This window comes from Nestor notabilis, unplaced genomic scaffold, assembly GCF_000696875.1.
Source record: "Nestor notabilis isolate BGI_N333 unplaced genomic scaffold, ASM69687v1 scaffold3602, whole genome shotgun sequence".
Taxonomy (NCBI): Eukaryota; Metazoa; Chordata; class Aves; order Psittaciformes; family Psittacidae; genus Nestor; species Nestor notabilis.
The window spans coordinates 35,372-57,636 of record NW_009918610.1 but is presented as its reverse complement, the minus strand read 5'-3'; the positions used below and the strand labels follow the sequence as shown (position 1 = coordinate 57,636).

At 39.0% G+C, this 22,265-nt stretch overlaps 1 protein-coding gene across 1 annotated transcript in view; it reads right to left on the bottom strand.

Annotated features, from left to right (window-relative positions):
* Positions 1-285: 285 nt before the first annotated feature.
* Positions 286-22,265, bottom strand: part of LOC104402020 (kinesin-like protein KIF16B) — a gene marked incomplete at its 5' end in the record, with an annotated part of 56,769 nt that continues 34,789 nt past the window's right edge. The window contains 2 exons of the mRNA XM_010009786.1: positions 286-444; positions 15,584-15,667. Of these exons, the coding sequence (XP_010008088.1) occupies positions 286-444; positions 15,584-15,667 (243 nt within the window). The remainder of the gene's footprint in view (positions 445-15,583; positions 15,668-22,265) is intronic.

Below are 22,265 nucleotides of genomic sequence, written 5' to 3'. Positions count from 1 at the left end.
TCCTGCTAAGGAGCCGATCCAAACTCAGCAAGAGAATACAGTATTAACAGAGCAGCTTACACAAAAAGTCTGTATACCCCATGCCAGGAAAATGCAGGCACTGATATGTGAGCTGGTAAAGGGGACAGGTTGGGGTGTAGATGTCTTTAACTGGAGTTGTTCTGATGCAACTATCCAGGTATGGAGGAAGATACCTTTTCTTCTTCCCCTCGTTTCTCTTGCATGGCAAAAGTGAAGGCACCACTCCAACTGTGCTCCTCTGGCATAAAGGTCCTGGCCCAAAAGTTAGCTGGTCCCGTGGCTGCTATAGTCAAAAACACCTTTCCTGAAGAAGGGTGAGAATTCACAGATGGTGTATTTTGACAGAGTCAGACCCACTTTATCAATGTGCAGTGGAGACGATGGAGAGTTCAGCATTGCAGAGAAAAAGCTCCTGAGGTATTGCTGTGGAACGAAATGCAAAACGTTATAAGGTTTACTTGCTCAAACTGATTATGACCTCTTTGAAGAACTAAATGAACAGCAGTATAAAAATAAAAGAAGAAACAAGATCTCCATAGACTGTGAAAATACCTTTTAATAACCATCAGCTTTTAAATCCATCCATAAAACAGGTCTACTGAAATACCTGTATTAAGCTCAGGAAAAGCAGAGAAGTAATATTTTCCACTTTCTTCCTCTGCCAAGCTTAGTAACCGTTTTATTCTGTGCTTGTGTAATGCTTTCTAGTTTATTCTGTAGTCATGTAATGCTTTCTCCTAATCATGACCTGCTAATACTGCCGTCTAGCATTATCAAACACTATAGCAGGTGCAAACCTCAAATCCATTCTGCAGGAATTTCACTACATATGGGCAAAAAAGGACTTCAAAAATCTTTCCCTCATCAAGCCTCCACAAGCCTTGCATCAAAAAGGATTTGTTTTGATCAAGGCCATCTGCACAAGGATTGCATGACTTCCATATTCTCTCAGAACCTACCAGCATCTTTTAACTGATCTGCCCTCTAAATGTATTTTCTTAAGTCTTATACATAATAAGCATTCCCCTTCCCAGAAGTTAATACCCACCAACTGCTCTGCAACTCGCATCTATTTGTACCTAGAGAATTCCGACAGATGTACATTAACACCCAGTTAGTTTTCACAAACCTGATGAAGTTTCCTTCACATATGGCTTGAATTATTACCATCATTTAGCATGATTTCTTAAGTCGTATTTATAAATTTTGAATGAAACACACTAGGTAAAGAGTTGATCGTGCAGGTGCTATAAAGCACACAATGTCACCCAAAGAGAGACATTTCATCTGGAGTACAGGGATAAACTCCTTTGCTTTGCTACAGACCAACGACAGAAAAAGGCAACTTGAGAAATTACTCCCTAATCTTGGATTCAGTGGGAAATAAATACATCTGAAAGACAGAACAGCACAAACTCCTCTGAAGAACACAAGGTTTGGTTATTTCAATACAGCAGCTTTTGGGTTGTGGAAGCAGTTTGTTCAGGAAGCAATCCTAATTATTCACTCTCTTCTCAAGGAGAATTCCTCCGTACTCTAGCAACCTGTTATCTATTTAAGTACCTTGGAAACCAGCTGTATTAATATTGCAGAAAGCAGGATAACAAAAAACAAGGGGGAAAAAGAAAAAGCAACTGGCACGTAAGCTGTTCTCTTGGCAGGATTGGTGAATTTCCTTTTTTATTCAGATCTCCCACAGGTTTTATTAATGTTCATGAAAAAAAAAATAATTCATTACAATAATGCCTTCAAGATGAATTCCAACAGACTAAGAGGTAATTTAAACTGAGCAACAGATGTCATATCAACATTTGTCATAATTAGTTCAAAGTAGGGCCCTTTAAAAAAAGTCCCAATTCAGTAATGCCTGAAGGATGAATATGGGAGAAAATCAAATGTAAAACATAGCATCCCATTAGACTTTTAGCATTGTGCTGAAAAGTTACTGCAGTAATTCCAGTTTATGGCTATTGAAGGCTCAACATTACCAAACTATCTCGCTGGAGACATTACAAGACCTACTGTGTTCACCTTGGTATGTATGGCCAGATAACTGACTGTCATGCCTTTTCTGCACAGCCGTTACTCACTGTTTTGGCATGATAGCTCTAATGGCAAAATGAAAAAATCCCTCTGCTATAAGATTATACTTATCTGACAGGGAAGCACTCAGAACAGCAGGTATCCTTATTTTCCCAGATCTCCACACCAGAGTTGTTCAGTGAATATCACAGATTCTTTGAACATGAAAAAGATCCTTGGGAAAATGGCAACAAACAGACCCTACCAGATTATGATGGAATTAATTTTGTACGAAGGTTTCCAGCCATATGGCTTGGCATTATGTGCTCTTCAGCAGCCGCCTCTGAGAACATTAGCCCTCCTATAAAACCCATATCTGCATTTGCCCTTGTTTGCAATGCTGCTGTGTTAGGCTAACACAAAGCTGATGTGCCCTTGACACAAAGAAGCTGATGCTTCAATGAAATAAAGCCTGCTCTGCCCAAACATGCTGGCTAGGATTGAAGTCCTGTAGTGAGGGAAACAGTGACTGACAGCAGAAGTGTTTGCTCACACCACAAGCATATGCCTCGATTAAAGAGCTGTGGCTAGGCACTAAGGGGGAAAGTTGCTCTGTCCTGTCATCTGCAATATGGATGACAAAGTGGAAGAAAGCAGGAGGAGAAAAGGAAGGGTGGTCCTTATCAGTGCATGGAAATATGCTTCCCAAATTCACATGGGATGGGGAGAGGGTGAGGGTCACAGCAAGCTGGGAGAGGGGCAGGAGAACAACACCACCAAGTGCTAGAATTGGTGGAAAGAAAATTTGCTCAGAGATCCAAAAGGGGCTCTACATGGATTTTGTTGCAACCCAGGAGGCCACTGCAAGGTGCTGGAGTGGGAGCAATGCTAGATGAAAGGAACTCCCCCGTCAGGACCTGGTGAGCAGCGAAGAGTTGTTTTCAAAGCTTTTATATTAAATTCATTTCCAGTAGCAGATACGATTTTTCTCTATTTACAGAACAGTGTTACTGGTGCTGAGTTAAAGCTAGGTGGGAAGCACTCTGGTACTGTATCTTTTGACATGTTCCTTTAACAAACATCTCTTTGCAGAGACTGGCAAGCTCAGGGTGCCTTCATGGAAATGTGCAAATTTTATACAAATTAGGGTTGTGGCTTCCTACCAACACTTCACCGATAGCATCTAAATCATTGTCTCTAGTATGCAAAGCACTATGTTACAGCAATCCTACTTTTGCTAGGTTTGCATGAATAACTTGGAAAGAAAAAACTAGACAACTGCTCCAAATACTCCAAAAGGCTTGGGTTTATTAGCCATCTCTATTTGTTAGCCTTTCAAAACTCTAGCCATTTGTTCTGGATTATTTAGTCTGGTAATCAGTGTTGTTCCAAATGCACTTAGGAGTTTCATTTCACTAATAGCGCTCAACCTGCTACATTGCTGGTTTGCTGGAAAATATCCTAATTATACATGTGTAAACGTCTCAGTGTGAGGGCACAGGACCCTGGCAACAGGGATGTAAAATGGGTAACAAACACCAATCGTTTTGGTTTCTTGGTCTAAACACACATTCAGGAACAGTACCTTATAGAATGGAAACACTCCTCGCATGTACAAAATGCTAAAAGATAGAAAAAAAGATAGAAAAGATGATAGAAAGCCAGGGTAAAAAAATAAATAAATAGTTTGAAATAGGAATGCAGTTTTTTCCCCTCTTTCCATCCATTACAACCTTCATGGCCTTTAACTTAAATTTTATGGCAGCTCTACCTGCAAGTTTTAACTTTGCATTTTGCATTCCAAGGGTTTGCAAATGAAACAAGACTGGACAAGGCATTGCAAGACCCAAAGGGTTTTCTTTACTTACGAGTTTAAGTAGCTTTCCCTCCCTTCTAATTATGTGAACAGCAAAATGGAAACCATTTTAAAAGCTTATTAAAAATCATATGAATAGAGTTCACCTTTTCAGCACTAGGCCAGCGTTCATCTCGTGCTCAATCCATCACCAAAGCAAAGTCATTCTAATGATTTTTGCACTACTTTGTGATGTGGGGACCTCATAATTTTACACATTTTAATATAAATCCATAACTTAATTTTGATTTATTAAAGTTATTACAATTAAAAAGCTTTCTGGAATGTGAAAGTGTTCTTATCATACTTTCAATTGTGGCATATTAAAGAGGAATTCAGTTCAATGACATTGTTCTCATAATCCATTACAAACAACCACAGCATCAGAGACCGATAGCAGAGGTTAGCAAGAATTGGATTTTTCCATTAAAATTTGGTGTGCTTAAAACCTCATCATCTCTGGGACTTCCAGAAAGCGAAGAAAACTCTGAGCTTTCTCCCTCCTGCCACTTTTTCTAGCAATTCAATCAAAAAAAGTCAGTGTTTTAAATTCTTAAAATATAACACGTTACAACTAGCATTATGAACATCACTTGCTAATATTTGACAGAGCTGAAAGCACCACAAACTTGAATAAGATAAACTTTACAAGGCTTTGGGGATTCTTGAAACAATAGCTTCTTCTCTTTGAAACAATACCTCCTTTTCAACACCTACGCATCAATGTGACAGTCAAAAGCTTTACCACAAGGGCACAGAAGGTCACTGGTGGCAAAGACAGGACTAATTAACCTGCTCATCTAACTTCCAGCACCAGATCCATTCTCCCTTTAATATAGATGCTAGTTTCTCTCAGCACCAATCACATAATTATCCTGTTGACTGGTGTTAAGTGCTGTAAGCTTTAAATCAAATCTTGATTTGAATTATTCATAGAATAAAGCATACCCAGGTATCAACAGCTGTCTTCTATAGGATAAGAATTTGATTACAAAAGAAGAGACAGATTGAAGCATATTCCCTGACTCTAAAACACCACATTATGCTGTAATCAGGTATTTGCAAAGTAAGGTCTTCCTGAGGAAGACTCTAGCCCAAAACAAGCAGACAGGAACCTGGCTTTGCTTCCAGTCTGTGATCACGAGAATACGGATCTGCTTAGACGACAGGGCATACAAAGGGAGCCTGCTGTAATGCAGAAATGGGACTGCATCTCCTGCCTTTGTCTTCTAGAAAGAAACTGTTAGGCATATGCAAAGGAAAATGAACATTTGGGGATCCCTTCCCAAATTCACCAACTTTCTCTATTTTAGACCACTGATAACTTAAAGAGAAAAAAAAATACTTCCAGGATGGTTTTTCAAATACAAAGCAGTGCAGCAATGCCAGCTATTGACACCAACTACAATCTATGGCAAAAAATAAAAGCTCCTCTGAAGTGGCACTGACAGGCAACGGTGTCCCACATGAGATTTCAGTCTGGCAAAGGGCCCTGTCTGGGGAGATGCTATACACAGAATCTGATGAGAAAAGATCATACACCTTCCCAAGAAAAAGAGGATTCAAACTTCTCATTGGATCTGCTTCTTCCTTGTCTAGTTTTTTGGTTGGTTGTGGTTTTTTTCTTACTGGCAGAAAGTCAGAGGGAATGAACACGCTGAACAGGGAGGTAAGCTAAGGTTGGAGTGCAGAAGACAGGAACCCTTAGGAAAAAAGCTGCAAAGCTCTGACTCATCCAAAACACAAACCACATCTCAAACAGCACACAGGACTGGATTATCCGGGTCAGGTGTGGAGGACAAGGAAAGCCATTAGCCACGATATCGGAAGTTTCTTTATGAACTGAATTCCAAGGGAGCAAGTTCTCTCATGCCAAATACCCCAACACTACAAAGCAAGGGGTATTCAAGCTGTCCAAACAGAGGTGTTTTGTCCAGGCAGGGATCCCAGCAGGCTCCTCCTGCAGCCTGCATGAGTAGCTTGGCCCTCCAGGTCACAACCTGGTTCACCCCAGTTAAGCTTCTGCCCTGTGTCACCTACTCAAACCACCTCCCCTTCCCTTAGGGACCACCTGAAGCTAAACTAGCTAATTGGGAGTGAGTAATTGCCAGCATAATGCTCTGATAAGTCTCTAAAAGTAGCTTCAGATCCATTTCTGGATTTATTAAATTTGAGCAAGCAGGAAAAGAATTGGCAGATAGCAAGAATATAAAAAATGAGATAACAATGCTTTGGAATACAGCAGCTCAAGAGGATGGGGGACCATACGCAAACTATGACTATTAACTTCACCTCCAGCTATTCAATATTCGGATCAACTCTCCATTCATCAGATATTAACTAGCTCATAAACAGTTTGGTCTTCTGTGGGGTCTTCTTTTTCTTTTCTTTTTTTTTTCTAATAAAGAAAACATGATACTTCGGTTCTTTTCCCCAACACCTTGACATGTATTACAAGATATCACAAGGCAGATCTGAGTAAAACATGTGAGCAGGACAGCATGTGATATTCAACATCTCAAGATCTCAAGTGATATTTCAGGCCCTTCAGGGACCTAATGTCACATCTGGATCCATACACATTTATCTCCTGCACACACCCTTAGGTCATTACATGCAGCTGTGATTTCATAGCAATCAGAAAAAGACTTACTGCCTGGGAGACTACCTGGTGCCTGAAGGATCTTATTTCTGTGAAAGATTTGGAGAGAAAGCTGCTAAAATTATGAATTGATCACCTGGGCCAAACTCACTTGCAGAAAGGCCAGGATGAGTGGGTTCTCCTTACAAAAACCTACAGCATTAGGGCACTGTTAGAGTTGTGCAAAGCTTCCTTGAGCAGTCAGAGGTAACAAATGCCTCCAGAATGTATCTATCCCATAGGTACCCGAGACCTTGCTCTAGCTGCACAACTTGTGTGAGCACAGAGATGTTCTTCAGGAGAATAAAGACAGATTCACATGTTTGAAAATGACAAGTCACCACTGCGTTAGTCATTTGCTTCAGATTGGCAGACCTGATTAAGGCTCAAGGCTAGATTAACTGGCTCCACATTACACAAGCCAAGAATAAAGGACTGACTTGTTTTAATCAAACCCTTCCTGTTCACTTTGATTAGGCCTAATCAGAAGTGAGGCTGTTTACAGATAATGCCTAGGAGTCACTGAAAAAATAAATAAAATTAAAACCTCTATGACTTCCCAATCGGCATCACCTCACCCTGTGTTTGTGTGTCTTCTACATAGACACACAACTGTACCCCACACCCCAACATTTTCCATCCAAACCAAATTTAACATACAGCCGTGCACAATGAACATGACCAGCTTTCTGAAGCACACCTATGAAAACTTCCAGCTGCCTCACCAACAGACTTTGCCTGCACAAATGTCCTCTTACCAAGGGAGGAAAGCAAGCCTGGCACTGCAGGAACAAGTACTGCAGGGAACGCAGCAGCCGGGCACAGCTTTGGGGGGAGCAGAGCATTTGCTGCCTGTGCTGTGGGCTGGCTACATTTCCTGAGAAACCAAGATTTATGGGTTTCCCTTAACACAAATAATCCAAGCATGGCAATTTATGCTATGTTATTAATTACTAGCAAATATCTTGCCAATTTGACTGTGATACACATATGTAAACTCTTAACTTGTTAGACTGAACTTGTTTGCTAAGGAGCTAGATAGGAGATGAGATTGAAAGCTCCTACCAAAAATTTAATGCAGCTCTTTTGTTAGTGAACAGATCTAGCTACGCAGCTCCAAAATATTAATGTGGCTATAAATGCTGGATCTGTAAAACCAGAACTTTACTTCGATAGCAAAGAATTTAGCCTTTGCTTTTGTTAAAGCTACAGAACTGAACTATGGACTTAGTGGCACTAACACTGAAGCAGCCTGTGTTGGTGGTGGACTTAACCCAAAGCAGAGAGAGAAGCAGCAATACCACACACACCACTCCTCTGGGCATGTTTAGAGATACCTAAATGACTTTGGAGCTAAGTGGGTAAGAATCAAGCTCTCGAAGCAGCTGAATTCCATTAAAAAACAGGACTTACATTTTTAGCCCCTTGGGAAACTCTACCTACGTTTTTTATGTACAGTGTAATGCCAATTCCTTGAATCAGGGTTAGTTTCCTCCATGACTGTGCAGGTGAAAGCAGATTTTACCACTACATCTCCAGAAGTGTTTGAGTGCCACTAAAACTTAATTTTACCCAGGGTGGTACTGAAATTTACTTGAATTCAAACACCTTTCTGAATTTTCATAATGTACAAGCATTCCGAGAGATGCCAGTTATGATTCAAGGTGAAATTGCTCTCCTAGGCTTTCAAAATCCAAACTATTCATTATAGCTATTTAGAGCATTTTTCTGTGCAAGTCTAATGGCATAAGTACATTATGTTGAATTACTATTATGCCGCATCAATTGAATTAACTTCTGAAGTCAGTCTATGTCCCAAATAACAATATTATTCTGCCTGAAATTAATTTAAAGTCTACAGGACTTAATATTTCTTACAATGCCTGCATGCTAAAAGCTCATATTCATTGGCTTTAAGTAGCTCCAATGAAAACTGAATTGTTGGCTGGCAGGAAAAAAAGTAACACCAGGCAGCAAGGGCTATGATTTACAGGTGCTCTATCAGTGCGAGTCTGCTTCTGGAAGTGAACAGCCATATTAAAAAGATCAAAACAGACCTGACTAGTGAAGGAAACCAATCTTTTCTCTGGAGCACAAGTCCTGTCAAAATCTATTCAGAAAGAACAACAACAGGATTGAATTTACCACGCATCCCTGGGCCAGCAGCGAAGAGCGTGTCGTCTGCTGGAGTGGCCTTGGCAAACAGCTACGAAAGCACTTGACATGCATCGCCCTCTACTTCCTGTGGTGAAATCAGATACTGGAGGATGACTGATATGCTCACTTTGAAAAGGGATAGCACCAAGTTCAAACCAGCGTCCTTGGTCGAGTGCTCCCTTTATTCATCTGCTCACATCTGAACGTGGAGAGCCATTACTGGAGACTGGTAAAGGTACACAACTCTGCAGCTTGATTTGTAGAAGAATGTTGGGAAATTTATTCTGAACTGACAGCAAAATACGTTCGGATGTGGAGCTAAACTGGAGTTCAAACTATATGCTGTCACATATTCTGAGCATACTAAATCATGATAAACATACTGCTTTATTTTCTGATAGTCTCTCAACGGGAAACAAAATTAAAAGGCCCCTGCATTGCACATCTTATTTAATTCTTCAATTGTAACGGAGGAAACATTTTATCACAAAAGATCCAATATCTAGTGACTGTAATCAATAAGTAAAATTAATTTTATTTATTCACTTTTTGAAGCCAAGAGGGCCTCACACGAGCAGCAGCACCACCTGAAAAGATGAAATGCTTTGCTGCTACTGCTCCTCTTTGAGAAGTGCCACTTTAAAAAGAAAAGCCAGGTGCCTTGGGCAGCCCCAGCAATGCGCTGCAGGATGGGAACCTGGCGTGTGAAATTGCTCTCAGATGACTTAACTGCAGTTTTACTGTCTGCAGGCAATGCAGACATCAGTATTGTTGCTGAAAAGCAGTTATTTTTGTTCTTAATTTTTTAAAGCAGTTACTAGAGGTCATAAAAGGCACTTGGTGTAGACTAACTAAATTTCATCTGTCAAAAGATCCATGGCATAGGTTTCATATAACTGATATTCACAAAATGGCCCACCCACACACATGCTCTTTCCTTCTGTGTTCCCACTGCATCCCGGTTCCTCCAGTGGGAAATTGAAACCATCACTTCAAGATTCTGTAGCTCAGACTATGGGTATGAAACAATCTTCTCTAGGATTATCAAACACTGACATTTGCAGTGCTTTGCTTTTGCACCAGCAGTCATACCTGGTGCGTATTCATACCTGTGACAAAAGGAAAAGCTTCCTTTTATCTTTCAATGATCATCAAGTGTAATCTCATGTTTTCTGAAGTCCATCTCACTGAGATGCTTCCAAGAACAGTATTTACAACTGCACTGTCAGAGGCAAACATTCAATCTGCAAGAGCCAGGCTGGTGAGCAGCTGGCTTTAAAGCTCTTCTTAAAAAGCTTTGGTATTAGGGATGTTGTTGTAAGCTGAGAGTCTAATAACTTCCTTTTAATAATCACTGTCATCTGACACATAACCCGTAGCTTTGAATAGTCTCTGTGACTGATGTCAGTTGGTAAAAACCAACCCCCATCTGACAGAGGTTTTGCAATAGAAAGTCCTGTTACTAGCATGAAGCAGGTTGTCTCCATTAAACATATTAAGGATAGGGCTGTGTAACAAAGGCTGGTGGGATGTACTCATGAAGTTCATACTGAATATTCAGACGATGAATCATCTGCTCATGACAGGGGGTTGGAACTAGATGGTCTTAAGGTCCTTTCCAACCCAAACCATTCTATGATCTCCAACATCATTAAAATGTTTCTGCCCTCATGACTTCAAGGAAAACCTCAAGCAATGAGGTCTCAAACAGACTCTAACATTTTGTTTGCCCAAACTTGTCAACAAATACTTTGAGATCTTTCCCCTCAGATGATTCTTTTCTCTGTTTGCCACTGAGGTGTTAATTCTGAAACTAACTATACATTTAAATAGCAAGAATGAATTCAAGGGAAGATGCTATTTCTGTTATTTCACGTTTTCCTCAAGAACCAGATTTTTGGAGCCATGCAAAACCAGCAGAACCTCACTAGCTTTAGACCCCTTTACCAAAATAAATCCCCTAGAAATTACCACCTCCAAAGGAACTGAAGTGAGAATACAAACTAAAAACAAAACAAAGCATTTGGCTACTAAGTTAAAGAATCTTTTTTTGGAAGCTTAATTTTGACTGTAGGTAACAGCAATATTTCAGTCAGTTCAGTGTCTACAATGCCTTCCCCTGCCAGTTATACAGATTCGAGAGCAAAATTGAATTATGAAGTTCATACAAGATTTATGTCTGCCTCTTGCATTAACACCTATCATCAAAAACCTCATCAGCAGACATGAGGAAGTGAGGAGGTTAAGGACAATTGTATTATTAATTTTAAATAAATTGAGCATGTCTATCTTTTAAAGAGGTTCAAAGTACCAAGAGAAAAAAAGAAGTGCAGAGACAATGCCAGGAAGACGTATGTGCTTGATGTAAGCTCACCCTACCATACTGTTAGGGTTTGACCTTTCATTCTCTGAGCTCTGTAAGTGGCAGCAAAAGGAAACACACGACTCCTACCAACCACTGAGCTGCCTGATCAGGAATTTTGTTTGTTCCCCTTTGTTGTCCACAACGAAACCTGAGGAAATGCAGCAGTGGGAATTGGGAATGGGAAACTGGGAACAGACACAAGGAGACAGGCCAAAGCTTGGGGGAGCTTTTGCTTTCCTTTCAGCAACAACCTACTGGGATTCTGTCAGTGTGACAATTGTTTTTTTCCTAAGCATGCTGGTGACAGCAAGAGGGGAAAAGAAAGCCTTGTGGTTCCATGACTGCAAGGCTTCTGACCAAGGAATCAAGAAACATGACTCAGTCTGCTATGTCAGCTTAGACTCCTGCCCAGCTTTTCTGGCTGCATAATGGGAAAATGGGGCTAATAATAATCTTCATTCCAACAACAAAGCCTGGGTCTAAGAGAAGAAGAAAAATGATCAGGAGAATGATACAATACAGAAATGCAGTATCCAAAGAAGCTGGTATTTTAGGAAAACTTCTTTTTACTGTCATTCACAGGTATAGCAACTCACCAAGGAATAAGAGATATTCTGCAGTTAAAATGGGAACACATACATTCACTGAATCATGGATCTCTTGTGACATGTGTTTCCTTTATAAAGTTTTTGCTTAAAAAATAAAAAAGGAATATATGCCATCTGATTTCATTTGAAAAAAAAAAGAAAGACCTTATACTCTTATCTACTGATTTCTAATTGCATGAAGGGATAGATACACACTAACTTCTATTCATTAAATTTAATCAAAAGAATTCTTGGCTGTTTCATTTAAGGTGGATTTAATCAAGCAAGGTTGGCTCTGAAGTGAAATTACAGTCTTTAGACTGTGGAACAATTAATTTAGAGTTTCGCCCTGCAACAGGTCCCTGATGAAATACTGAATTAGCAGATTGCAATAGGGCATTTTAGATAGGTAATTTTAAATACAATTTAGGTGTTTTCTCTTAAGATGTGTAGGCAAAACATTTGTGCAAACTTGCATGTTATCTTTCCAAACCTCTACAGAAATATGACGTTGCTTGAAAGTCTTTATACTACACCAACAAACACCAAAGCAAGAGTGTTTGTATCACACTAGAGATCAAAGACTTCTCTTCAGGTTCATCTCACAGAAAAATAGTACTCAATGTGCTTTCCTACCAACAAGGTATTCAGAAGCTTTTGGTTATTAAGCATTTGTACCAGCTAGGATAAAGAAAAGAACTTAATGTTTTCCATGAACTTCACATTTATTGTGATTTTAAATCACAATCTTCAGAATTTGGGGCTCTCTGGAGTCTTTTACTTCAAGTAATTTAATTTCCATTACAGTGAAATATGTTCACTTCTAATGTCAAGCTGGAATAAGGTAACTCTTCATGACAATCTTAAAACACACTCTTCAGCTGGCTCCCCTGACTCCAGTTCCCTTGAAAGGTACCACAAACCTCATGCTGTCCTCAGCACTTCTATTGTGGCAAGAATCTGAGAGATGATGTGTAGAAAAAAACCCCTCAAACTCTTCCTAAACTATCCCACAAAGAAGGTTTTGGACAAATCTTTTTATAATTAGACACAAGGAAGATTTCCCTGACTAAAGCCAAAGCTATTCAAATCAGTAACAGTTTAGATATCTGCACTAGAACCAGATCTCTGATTGTGGTACACTTTGTTAATTGGAAGAGTAGTTTTAACCTGCAGTGACTCCCAGGCTATCTGCTTCATTTTCCCAGTTCAGACTGAAAAGCTGCAATTCAGTTTTGATGTAAAGAAAAGAGCCTGCAAGGCCATTTCAGTAACTAACTGCTAATTCCAGCAAATACTCTAGTCAGGCTGTTTGACTGAAATGACAGATTAAGTTGTCTTATCCCTCACGCAGGTGCACGCTGGAGTTTGAATGTTAATTTTTATGTGCTTACTTAAAAAAGGAAAAAATGTAAACCAAAAAAAAAGTGCTGTTGCTCAGAGATGTCCTGTGGAAAGCACTGGACTATCCAAAGCTGTACTGTCCTGCTTCAATCCAAAGAGTTCAGGAAATACAACATGAAGTGAAAGCCTATTCAAAATGTATAAATACCTAAAGTAAAAGCTGGAAGAGCAGAGTAATTTCTTTGTCATCCACCACCAGGATGAGAGCTCTGCTACTGATTCTACAACACAGAGTATTTGTTCAGAACATTCTTCGGACTGGTATTTGTCAGGCTGTCATCTATTTTTAGTCAATAAGGTCAGCTCAGACATTGGATAAGAATATACATTTTTGTTGGCCTGGAAGCTGTGTCTTGCTTTGTCTAAAAATGCTGTATTAGCTCATTAGCTCTTGACTAACCATGTGGAACAATCAAATCAACTTTTATATCACACTACAGCCATTATAACACATCACCTGTGAGGCTTGAAGGAGGTTACAAAGGGTTTTCAGCAAATTGAGGTATAGGATCAAGCATGAAAACCAACTGAATACAAGCCATGTTTCTGCTTGTTACCAAGGTCTAATGCCCTCACCTTTTACCTGATTGAATTCCCACGTGAGAAACACACTATGGTCAAAGGCTAAGAAAACACATCTCTTATAGAGGCAATCTATCCATTTACTGCTTTCTGGTTAGTGCACTGACGTGTGCTCAAGGTTCATACTGGACTGAAATCCAGAAGGCAGTTACAGCCAGTGTTCTAAATAGAACTGGTGTCTGGGCCCTGTTCCACTATCACAGTATTACTTCAATTTTCACAGTATAATTGAAGATATACTTTAAGCGTTCAAAGCATTACATGACTTTGGAAACCATCACTACTTAGGTGGTTTCTCTCACCCTTCACCAAGAAGGCTGCAGCTATGTTAGCTGAAATTCTTGTGCCACTGGCAAAGCCAGAGCAAACCACTGCAAAATACATAGTGAAAAGAAAATACAATTATAGTATGGATCCAGACATAAGGGAGTACTGATCAGCTTGCTGCATCAAATTCCTCATGGCAAGGATGGTAACATTTGCTTGGCTCCTTGTCCTCTTTATCTAACTTTCCTTGGGCAATGTGGGAATCTTCAGTTTCTCCAACACTGAGTGATTTGTCAGGATTATTGAGTGGCATGGCCAACTGTGCTATCTGGCATATGGCAAAACATACCCATGTGAACAGTGGTCATATTATTATGTTTGCAAAATATGCAGGTAACGGAGTTTTAATGACTTAATTTAGTTAAAATACATATTAAATGTATTAAATGTAAAATTTAATTTTAAGCCAAAATCTGGCTATGTAGAGAGCTATAAGTACTATAATACCATGATCAAAGCATCACTATACACAGCAGTTTTATCATCTAGAAACACTACAATAAAATCTGTTAGTAAATCAATGAAAGGTCAGAAAGATTAAGGGATTAAATTTCTAACTGGTACAAAAATATGCAAATTGAGTACTAGACTGGAATGTGGCCATGTCTTTATGCCTTCTATAGAGGACATGAAGCAAAAAAACCAGATTATATTTTGTCATGTAAGACAGCCTCATATCAAAAGTCAGTGGGAGGATGTTTTGTTGGCAGATCAAAGAGAAGGTGAAGTACATAGAAAAAAAATCAAAACAAGCACGAAAAGACTCCAGTTGGAAGCAATCTACTTTTCTATTAATTTCTCTAGATCTCTACTTAATGCTACTTTAGCTCTACAAAGAATATAATTTGTAATGACTTGCATGATCAGGTAATCCCCATGTGGCTACAATATAGTTGCAGGGCGTATGGCTTAGTCTTTGTTCATACCTATTCTTCTTTCCCAAAACCCCACCTCCTGCCCCTGGGCTGCAATAACACATTCATTAACATAGAAATTTGAAGACCTAATGTGTGATAGGAGTCAAAATTATGTCATTCACATGGCACTGCAGAACAACCAAAAAACCCCACAAATCCTCATTAACTCAGTAACCTTGTCCACAATAAAATTACTTTTTAAAATTAATTGAAAGGGGAAAAAAAACCCCAAAACATTCAGAAAGCTGGGTTACAAAATAAAGCTCAAAGATGCCTAAATGTTGCTTTCCTTCTGTCATATTTGGATATAGTAACTATGATAAAATAGTAAATCTTCAGCTAATAAATTGCATTTAAAGTAGCAATATTTTTTTTTTTAATCTTGTCTTGAACAGAGACCATCTGTCTACAGTGAACACTTACCTCACCCACAACCTTTCCCCCTTAAATAAACGTACCTCCTATGAATATCTCTGAAGAGATGGGGTTTTTCCTAGACTAGGATTAATTTTTTTGTGTGTTAAGGCATGTTTCATTACTTTGCAATCTACTGCTGCCATCTCCTGTGTTAAAAGAGGCAGCAAGAAACTTGATACTTAGGAGCAGGCTATTTAGCTTTGACCATATGGAAATGGTTTCTGGTGGTCAAGCAGAGAGTTCTCCATCTAAATACACCACAGAAGCCTGTTAAAAAGTTAGTGTTACCTCTAAGTGACTCCGTCGTTCTGCAATCACTCGTTCATCCTTGTTTCCAAAGAGCTTCTTCGGGGGGAATTCTAAAGTGGCAAGCTGGAAGACATTAAAGGATGAATTGGCATCAAAAGTGACAGGCTCAAATGAGAAAATTCTCTTTAAACTTCGAAGCAACTGGGAAGATGAAAATGCCAAATATTCATAAGCTACACTATATGCTATCAGCATATATCACATTACACATTTCGACTGATGTTATTACGATCTGGTCTGTAGTACTGCTAAGTATGCGTTTTGTCACCAGTGAGAGACAGGAAGCAAATTTAGGAATTAGATTGCCACCGTTTGCCCTCATAAAGATTACAAAGGTGCAAACTGAAACTGATGTGACAGCACCCACTGGGAAGTGAGAAAGATCTTAAAAGATTGCTTTCAGTTTCTTAAAAACTGTGGTCTCTGATTGTACTGCCACACAATTTGTCTTTCCTTATGTTGTATTGTAAACATATGATCATTGGATCTAAGCACTATCACTGAAGTTATGGTGTGGAAGATGGCATTGCTGGACTCCAGCTGACACCTGAACCAGATCCCAGGGACCTTTCATTGTGCCATGAGCTACAACTTCCTCCTGCACAGCACAGGCTAAGAGCATGCACCTACGCTGAGACAGCAGCAAAGATAGTGGGAAGTGGGACTTCTTGAGCTGTAACTCAACTGTAGCTCAGTCCCATTCAAATATGTATCCACACTGGAAGTGATAGCTTTAATTTCTGAAGAGAATCCCATGAGCAGGCAAAATCCCATTTATCTCACTGAAAATGAGGCAGCAGCACAACTCCTAAGAAACAGCTATTCGGATCTGTCCTTTTAGGAGTTCTTCCACAGAGGTGTTCAAAGTTATTTTCTCATTTCTTTTTCATCCTGTAAGAACTGTGGCAAGCTATACTGGTAAGAGAGAACGCAAAATAACTGCCTTTCTTGTACACCAACAAATAAAATGATTGCACAAATTCCTGCCAGCTATATCTGGAAAATACACAAAAAAGTAAAGAGTTGGTAACAATTACCAGTGAACTTGGGTTGCTAAGTCACTGCTGCTGGGAACAACGACAAGCAAGTTGTCTCCACGTAGTTTGTGTTTGCACTTGAAGGCACATCAAAACCAATTTCTTCCTAGCTCTCACTGTATGAGACAGAAATATGCAGCCTCCCATTGGCATTGCTGGAGTTGTTTTGCAGGCAAAAGCCCTGTGTAAAAATGCCTCCTGCATGAAATCCCCTGGCTATTTGATGATATTGAACTAATAAACAAGATACATCATTTTCTAGTGTATCAGCACATACAGGACTGCAGAGAATTTACGGCTGGTTACAAGGAGCAGCAATATACTGAATTAAATGAGGAGCTCCATTATTAACATTGAATGTAAGCATCTTTAAAATGCAGAGGAATTCTGCAATACAAATAATTTATTCCCATTCTCTGGTTCAAGTCCAGCAAGGATAATTTTGAAGATATGACTAGACATCTTCAAATAAGTGACATAAAGTGATGTGGAGCACCAGAGGAGACGGTAAGAGATGTCTGCTCTGTGTCAGTCTTGCCAGCACACCCCAATTATGTTCCTCAAATTTCTCTAACCATATCCTTCTCAGTGTGCCTGCTTCTTCATGTTGGCAGGACAAGCAGTCCACAACCAAGTAGTTTCCTGTAATTATGTCCTTGGGACTTATTTTCACTGCATTACTCACTCCTTATCCTATACAGGATTATAAGTGCTAATATCTTCAAGGGCTTCAAAACTCCACCCCTACAGAAATCATATTTTATTAAATAGTACTGCATCATGTCATTACCAGAAACAAGCAGATAAACCAGCTACCACCACAATTCCCTCTTGGCTCTGGAGAGATTCTTCTTACATTTATTTCCTAATAAATACCTTCATTATAAAATTTTAAGATAGGATCTGTTAAAAAACAATTTGCACAAATAAAAAACCTCCTGCTACAATGTACTCAGATGTACTCTCTAAAGTCAAAGCAAGGTATTACAGCTACAATCAGGAGTGAATTCTTTATCTAAATTAAGTTTGATTTTAACAGGCTTATGGGGACTGACTGTACAAAACTTTGGGACAGGCCAGTTGCTTTCCTAATCTGTTAACTTTCTGCATATATCTTAGGAGAAAAATTGTTGCATTTTCTAAAGCCAGTAAGTTTTGCTAAACTCATTCAAACCAAAGTAGCTACTCACAGTTTTAATATTTCTTAGCTCCCAAATCACTACGATGCACAAATCTTTGAAACCAAGCCAATGAAAGTCCATTATTACAGTCATAAATTCAATATACAAGAGAAATGCCTCAGCCAGTAAGCTCAGCTCTGAAATGTTCAAAGTCACAACATGTACCTAAATGAAAATCATAATTTCATTCCTGGTCAAGACCTGGAGCTGAACACGTCTGACAGAGAATGATATATAATAAAAACCTCCATCCGGATCAGAATGCCAATGTGCCAAACCATACTTGGCACACACATATATACATTACTTAGGCTTGCAATACACATACATGTACATACACGCAACTTGGGAGGATTTTGCATCCTGCAGAGGGTATGTTACACAGGTCTAACCATCTACTGCAGTTACCATCTCCACAGGGTTGGATGCAGAACGCACAGAACCTGTGGCCTGCTGGAACACTTCTCTGTCCCACTCTTTTCCCAAGGATCCTCTGGCTGCTCTTTTAGCCAAATAACTGGCAGCTGTTCAACTCACAAATAAAAAATGAAGACCATTCTTGTCACAGATGACCACCCAGCTATATGAGAGAAAATCCTCCAGCCATACATTTCATCACTTCAGCAACTCTTGGAAACCCTGAATTATTCCAATGTGTTCTATTTCACTACATGCCAAGAGTCTAATCCCCACCAAAATGAAAAGAGAGACATTCAAAACTCTCCAGGCTTTAGTTTCAGGCTGTCCGAACACTTAATGCAGACACGACAGCAACAGTTTCCACCCAGTTCACAGCTTGAAAATCATCTTTGCAACTTGAGAACTAGAACCATTCATGTGGGAATGTGACTTATGCAGTCCTCTATGTGACTGTGTAATTTCACTGTAACAGGCAGCTGGTCCATTGTAGTATATTTATATAAAAATACAATATTAGTATATTTAGTAGAGGTATCGTGCATATATATATGTATATAAAAATACATATATACACACACACCCCATTGATCTCTGTCACTCTGATTTATAAAGGTACTCCTTATTGTGGGGAAAAATATGCTGGTGTTAGAGTTCCAGAGTTCCACAAATATGCAGAGTGATGATAAAATAGTCTCATCCCGTCATAATTCTGGTTTATAAAAAAAAGCCCAGCAATATAAATACATTGAAGTAATGATGTTATGATAGCCTATAAAGACCCTTTGTCCTGATGTATCATTTGACTATACTCTGACTGTAATTATATAAGTATATTATATTATACACAGACTCTGAATGTAATTACATGACTCAGAAATGCAATGATTCCTCAGAATTTTGAAGTTTATCTAAAACACTCACTTAAGTCAAATTGCAGCAGCAAATCTTCCAATAAATTCAAATTTTGTTATACTACTGCTACAACACCTTTAAGAAACTCCAGAGCAACTTCAGATGAGATTACCACTAATGCACACAGCACAGAATGTGACTGACTTGTATTTGTTCCGTCACTTTAAATATGTAAGAGATCTGCAGGTGTAGATTTTCCATCAGGATGTTTGCCTTGGCTCAAACACTATAAGAGAATTTCATACTATCCAGATTCAGGACTATAAATTATTCTTTCAGAGTTAAATAGCTGTGTACCCTCTGGTTCAAATTAGTTCTTCAAAGGGCACACCTTGACTATGAGATGAGCGTTTTGCAGCAACACAAGGTGTAACGGTGGGACTCTACAGGTAAATTATTCTACTCCCCTGAAAGGTCTGAAGCACGCCCCTCCTCTCTGTCCCCCTTGCTGCAGTGGCAATGAAAGCACTTGGCAGTCAGTCTGTTTCAGCAGGGATGTTTCGTTGTTTTCTAGGACTGCTGATGAGGTGATGTGTTTTCTGTCAGGGGAAATTAAGAGGCGTATTCCCCAGCCTGACAGGAAGAGAGAGCTTGAATGATTTCCTGAGAAGCTCCTGTATGTAGCATGAAAGATTTCCAATTTGTTTTTGGCTGCAGAAGCATTTCCCTACTATACTTCTTTATAAGCATCGTGCAATACATATTCCATTCTATACATAGGAGTTTGCACACACACGTATACACATACTGTGGGCAAGGCTGGGACTACTCTTAGACCCAAAATGCAAAGACAGATAATATCTTAAAATAGTTCAGAGACACCTCAAGACCACATGTCAGCACTCCTAATGTCTTTCAGACATTAAACTTTTTACTGTTAATGATGTTTATCCTATCTGGCAATCGTTGCTAGGCAGTAGCAGTCGTAAGGAGAGGCAAACAGTCATTTGCAATTTACTCCCTAATTTCTTTATAATAAATAAAGACTGTGTTTTATTTCTGGGTCTTGTATTACATGGGGGTATGTTATTTGTCTGTGTCTCAGCAGCCTTATCTGTAAGAAATGATACTTACCTACCATGACACAGTATTTGTGAGATTAGTACGATCAAGCTTAGACAGTAGTAGCTCCAGTCCTCAAGGGGAAGGTGCGTCAAATCTAGCAAGTGTTAATCAAGTAAATTTTAAACAGCTTAATGGATTCCTGTACTTCTCTCATGTTTCAGCCATGGGACTGGTTTTAACACAGTTATCTGCAGGGTTTTAATGCTGGTGAGAGTAGAGGGCAGAACAGGAAGCGACCCTTTCTTTAGTCCCCTCTTTTATCTTACATGCAACTTTTTGACCTTAAGATGCACTTACTTCTGGAAACAGCATATACCTAACAACATCTGTATGGAAGCATACCCTTTTACAGTGAAACCATACATCTTTGTAGCCTTCAACTACTGAGCCCCAGGAAGAGATGCAAATTTGGAGACTGGCCTTTTGGAAACCAAGAGTGTGCAAATGAAGGCTTCAACACCAGGAAAGGCTCAGTCTAGGATGGAGTGTACCCTTGTTTCAGGACCTTCAGAAAAGGAAGTCATCAGTATTTGAAGGGTGTCCTTTAGTTTCCATTATGTTCAGTTGGAGACTCTTCACTGACATTAACTGAAGTTTGCTAGGGACCTGCTGGATTGAATTCAGCTTTATGCTACAGCAGAACATAACATGTTAATAAAAAGTCTTGTACAGTACTTTGCAGAAGATACTTAAATACATAGTGGACCAAAGCAAAATACCACATAATATAGTCATAGATGCTTGTCACTTCTGAAGTGTGAAATAGTTCGAAGTGTTATGCTCCCTAAACATTAAAAAAGTGTCATTTTCCAACATCAAGCAAAAGTCTACAGGATTGAGACATCTCATTATTTCTGATGGGCAAAATCTATGTTTTAGTGCCTACAATCTGGTAAAAGATTTTTTTTTTTTAAGAAGAAAAACAGGGCAGACATTGATGGAGGCTGAGTCATCTTCAATCTTTCATCCCAAATTCTCTTTGTACTTCAGTGTTTTGATATATTTAAATGGGGGGAAAGAGGGGAAAAAAGAAAATTAAGGAAACGCTAACTATTAAAAAGTCAGTCTTCTTTAACTCTCATGTTACTTTTACCACTCTGAATTTTCTCATTTTTCAAAAGGCACGTCTGACTTTTGATCTTTTGTACCAGAAATCTCTGTCACAGATGAGAAAAATCAAAGAGAAGAATGTGGCATGGTTTTGCAGCCAGTGTGGCTGCACCTGACTTGATTTTGCAGTGAGTAATGAAAGAAAAAACTGTCCTACTTTTAGTTTTTGAAGTTTAAACAAAGTAACTTAAGCCTCAACTTCTCAAGATGTACTAAGAGTCCCAGAGTTTAAAGAAATTGGACAAAAGCTGTATTCTTAACCAGGAACTTGCACTAAATATTTAGGGATTTGACAAAAAGGTAAAAAAAGAAAAGCTTAACTTCTGTATTTTACTGAGATTTTGTCTGAAATAAACCACCTGCTCTACACAAATTCATAAGAGACCCTTAGGCAAAGGGAAAAGTTAATGCTTCACGAACAGATTAAAGGCTACTTTATTTATAAACTAGATTAAAATCAGATATTAAAGATAAATCATTTGAACATATACTATCCACTATAAAAGAAACCAACAAAATAACTTTAAAACCACTTAAGTCACATTTTCAGGTGATACAGATCAAACTATTGAAAGTTCAAATGATGTTTCTCCAAATATGACTGAATAATACTCCAAACTTATTCTCCTTTCAAAAATAGCAACACAGTCCTCCATTATGTAAACCCTCCAGTGCTTCCCCAATACGTACGATACAGATAAGTGTCCCTCAGAGGACAAAAAGATTAAAGACAATATTTTCCGTTATCAACTAATCGAGAAGAGGGAACATCCAGGGGATTCTTTTATGGATATTCAGTTTGTCATCTACTTTTCCTCTTCTATTTCCTTGGAGAAGGCTGAACAGCTTTTAACAGCAATAAAAGCCACAATTTATTATAACAAACAAACAAGGATAATTAACCTCCTAAACCAAAGAAAACCCAAGTGACCAGGA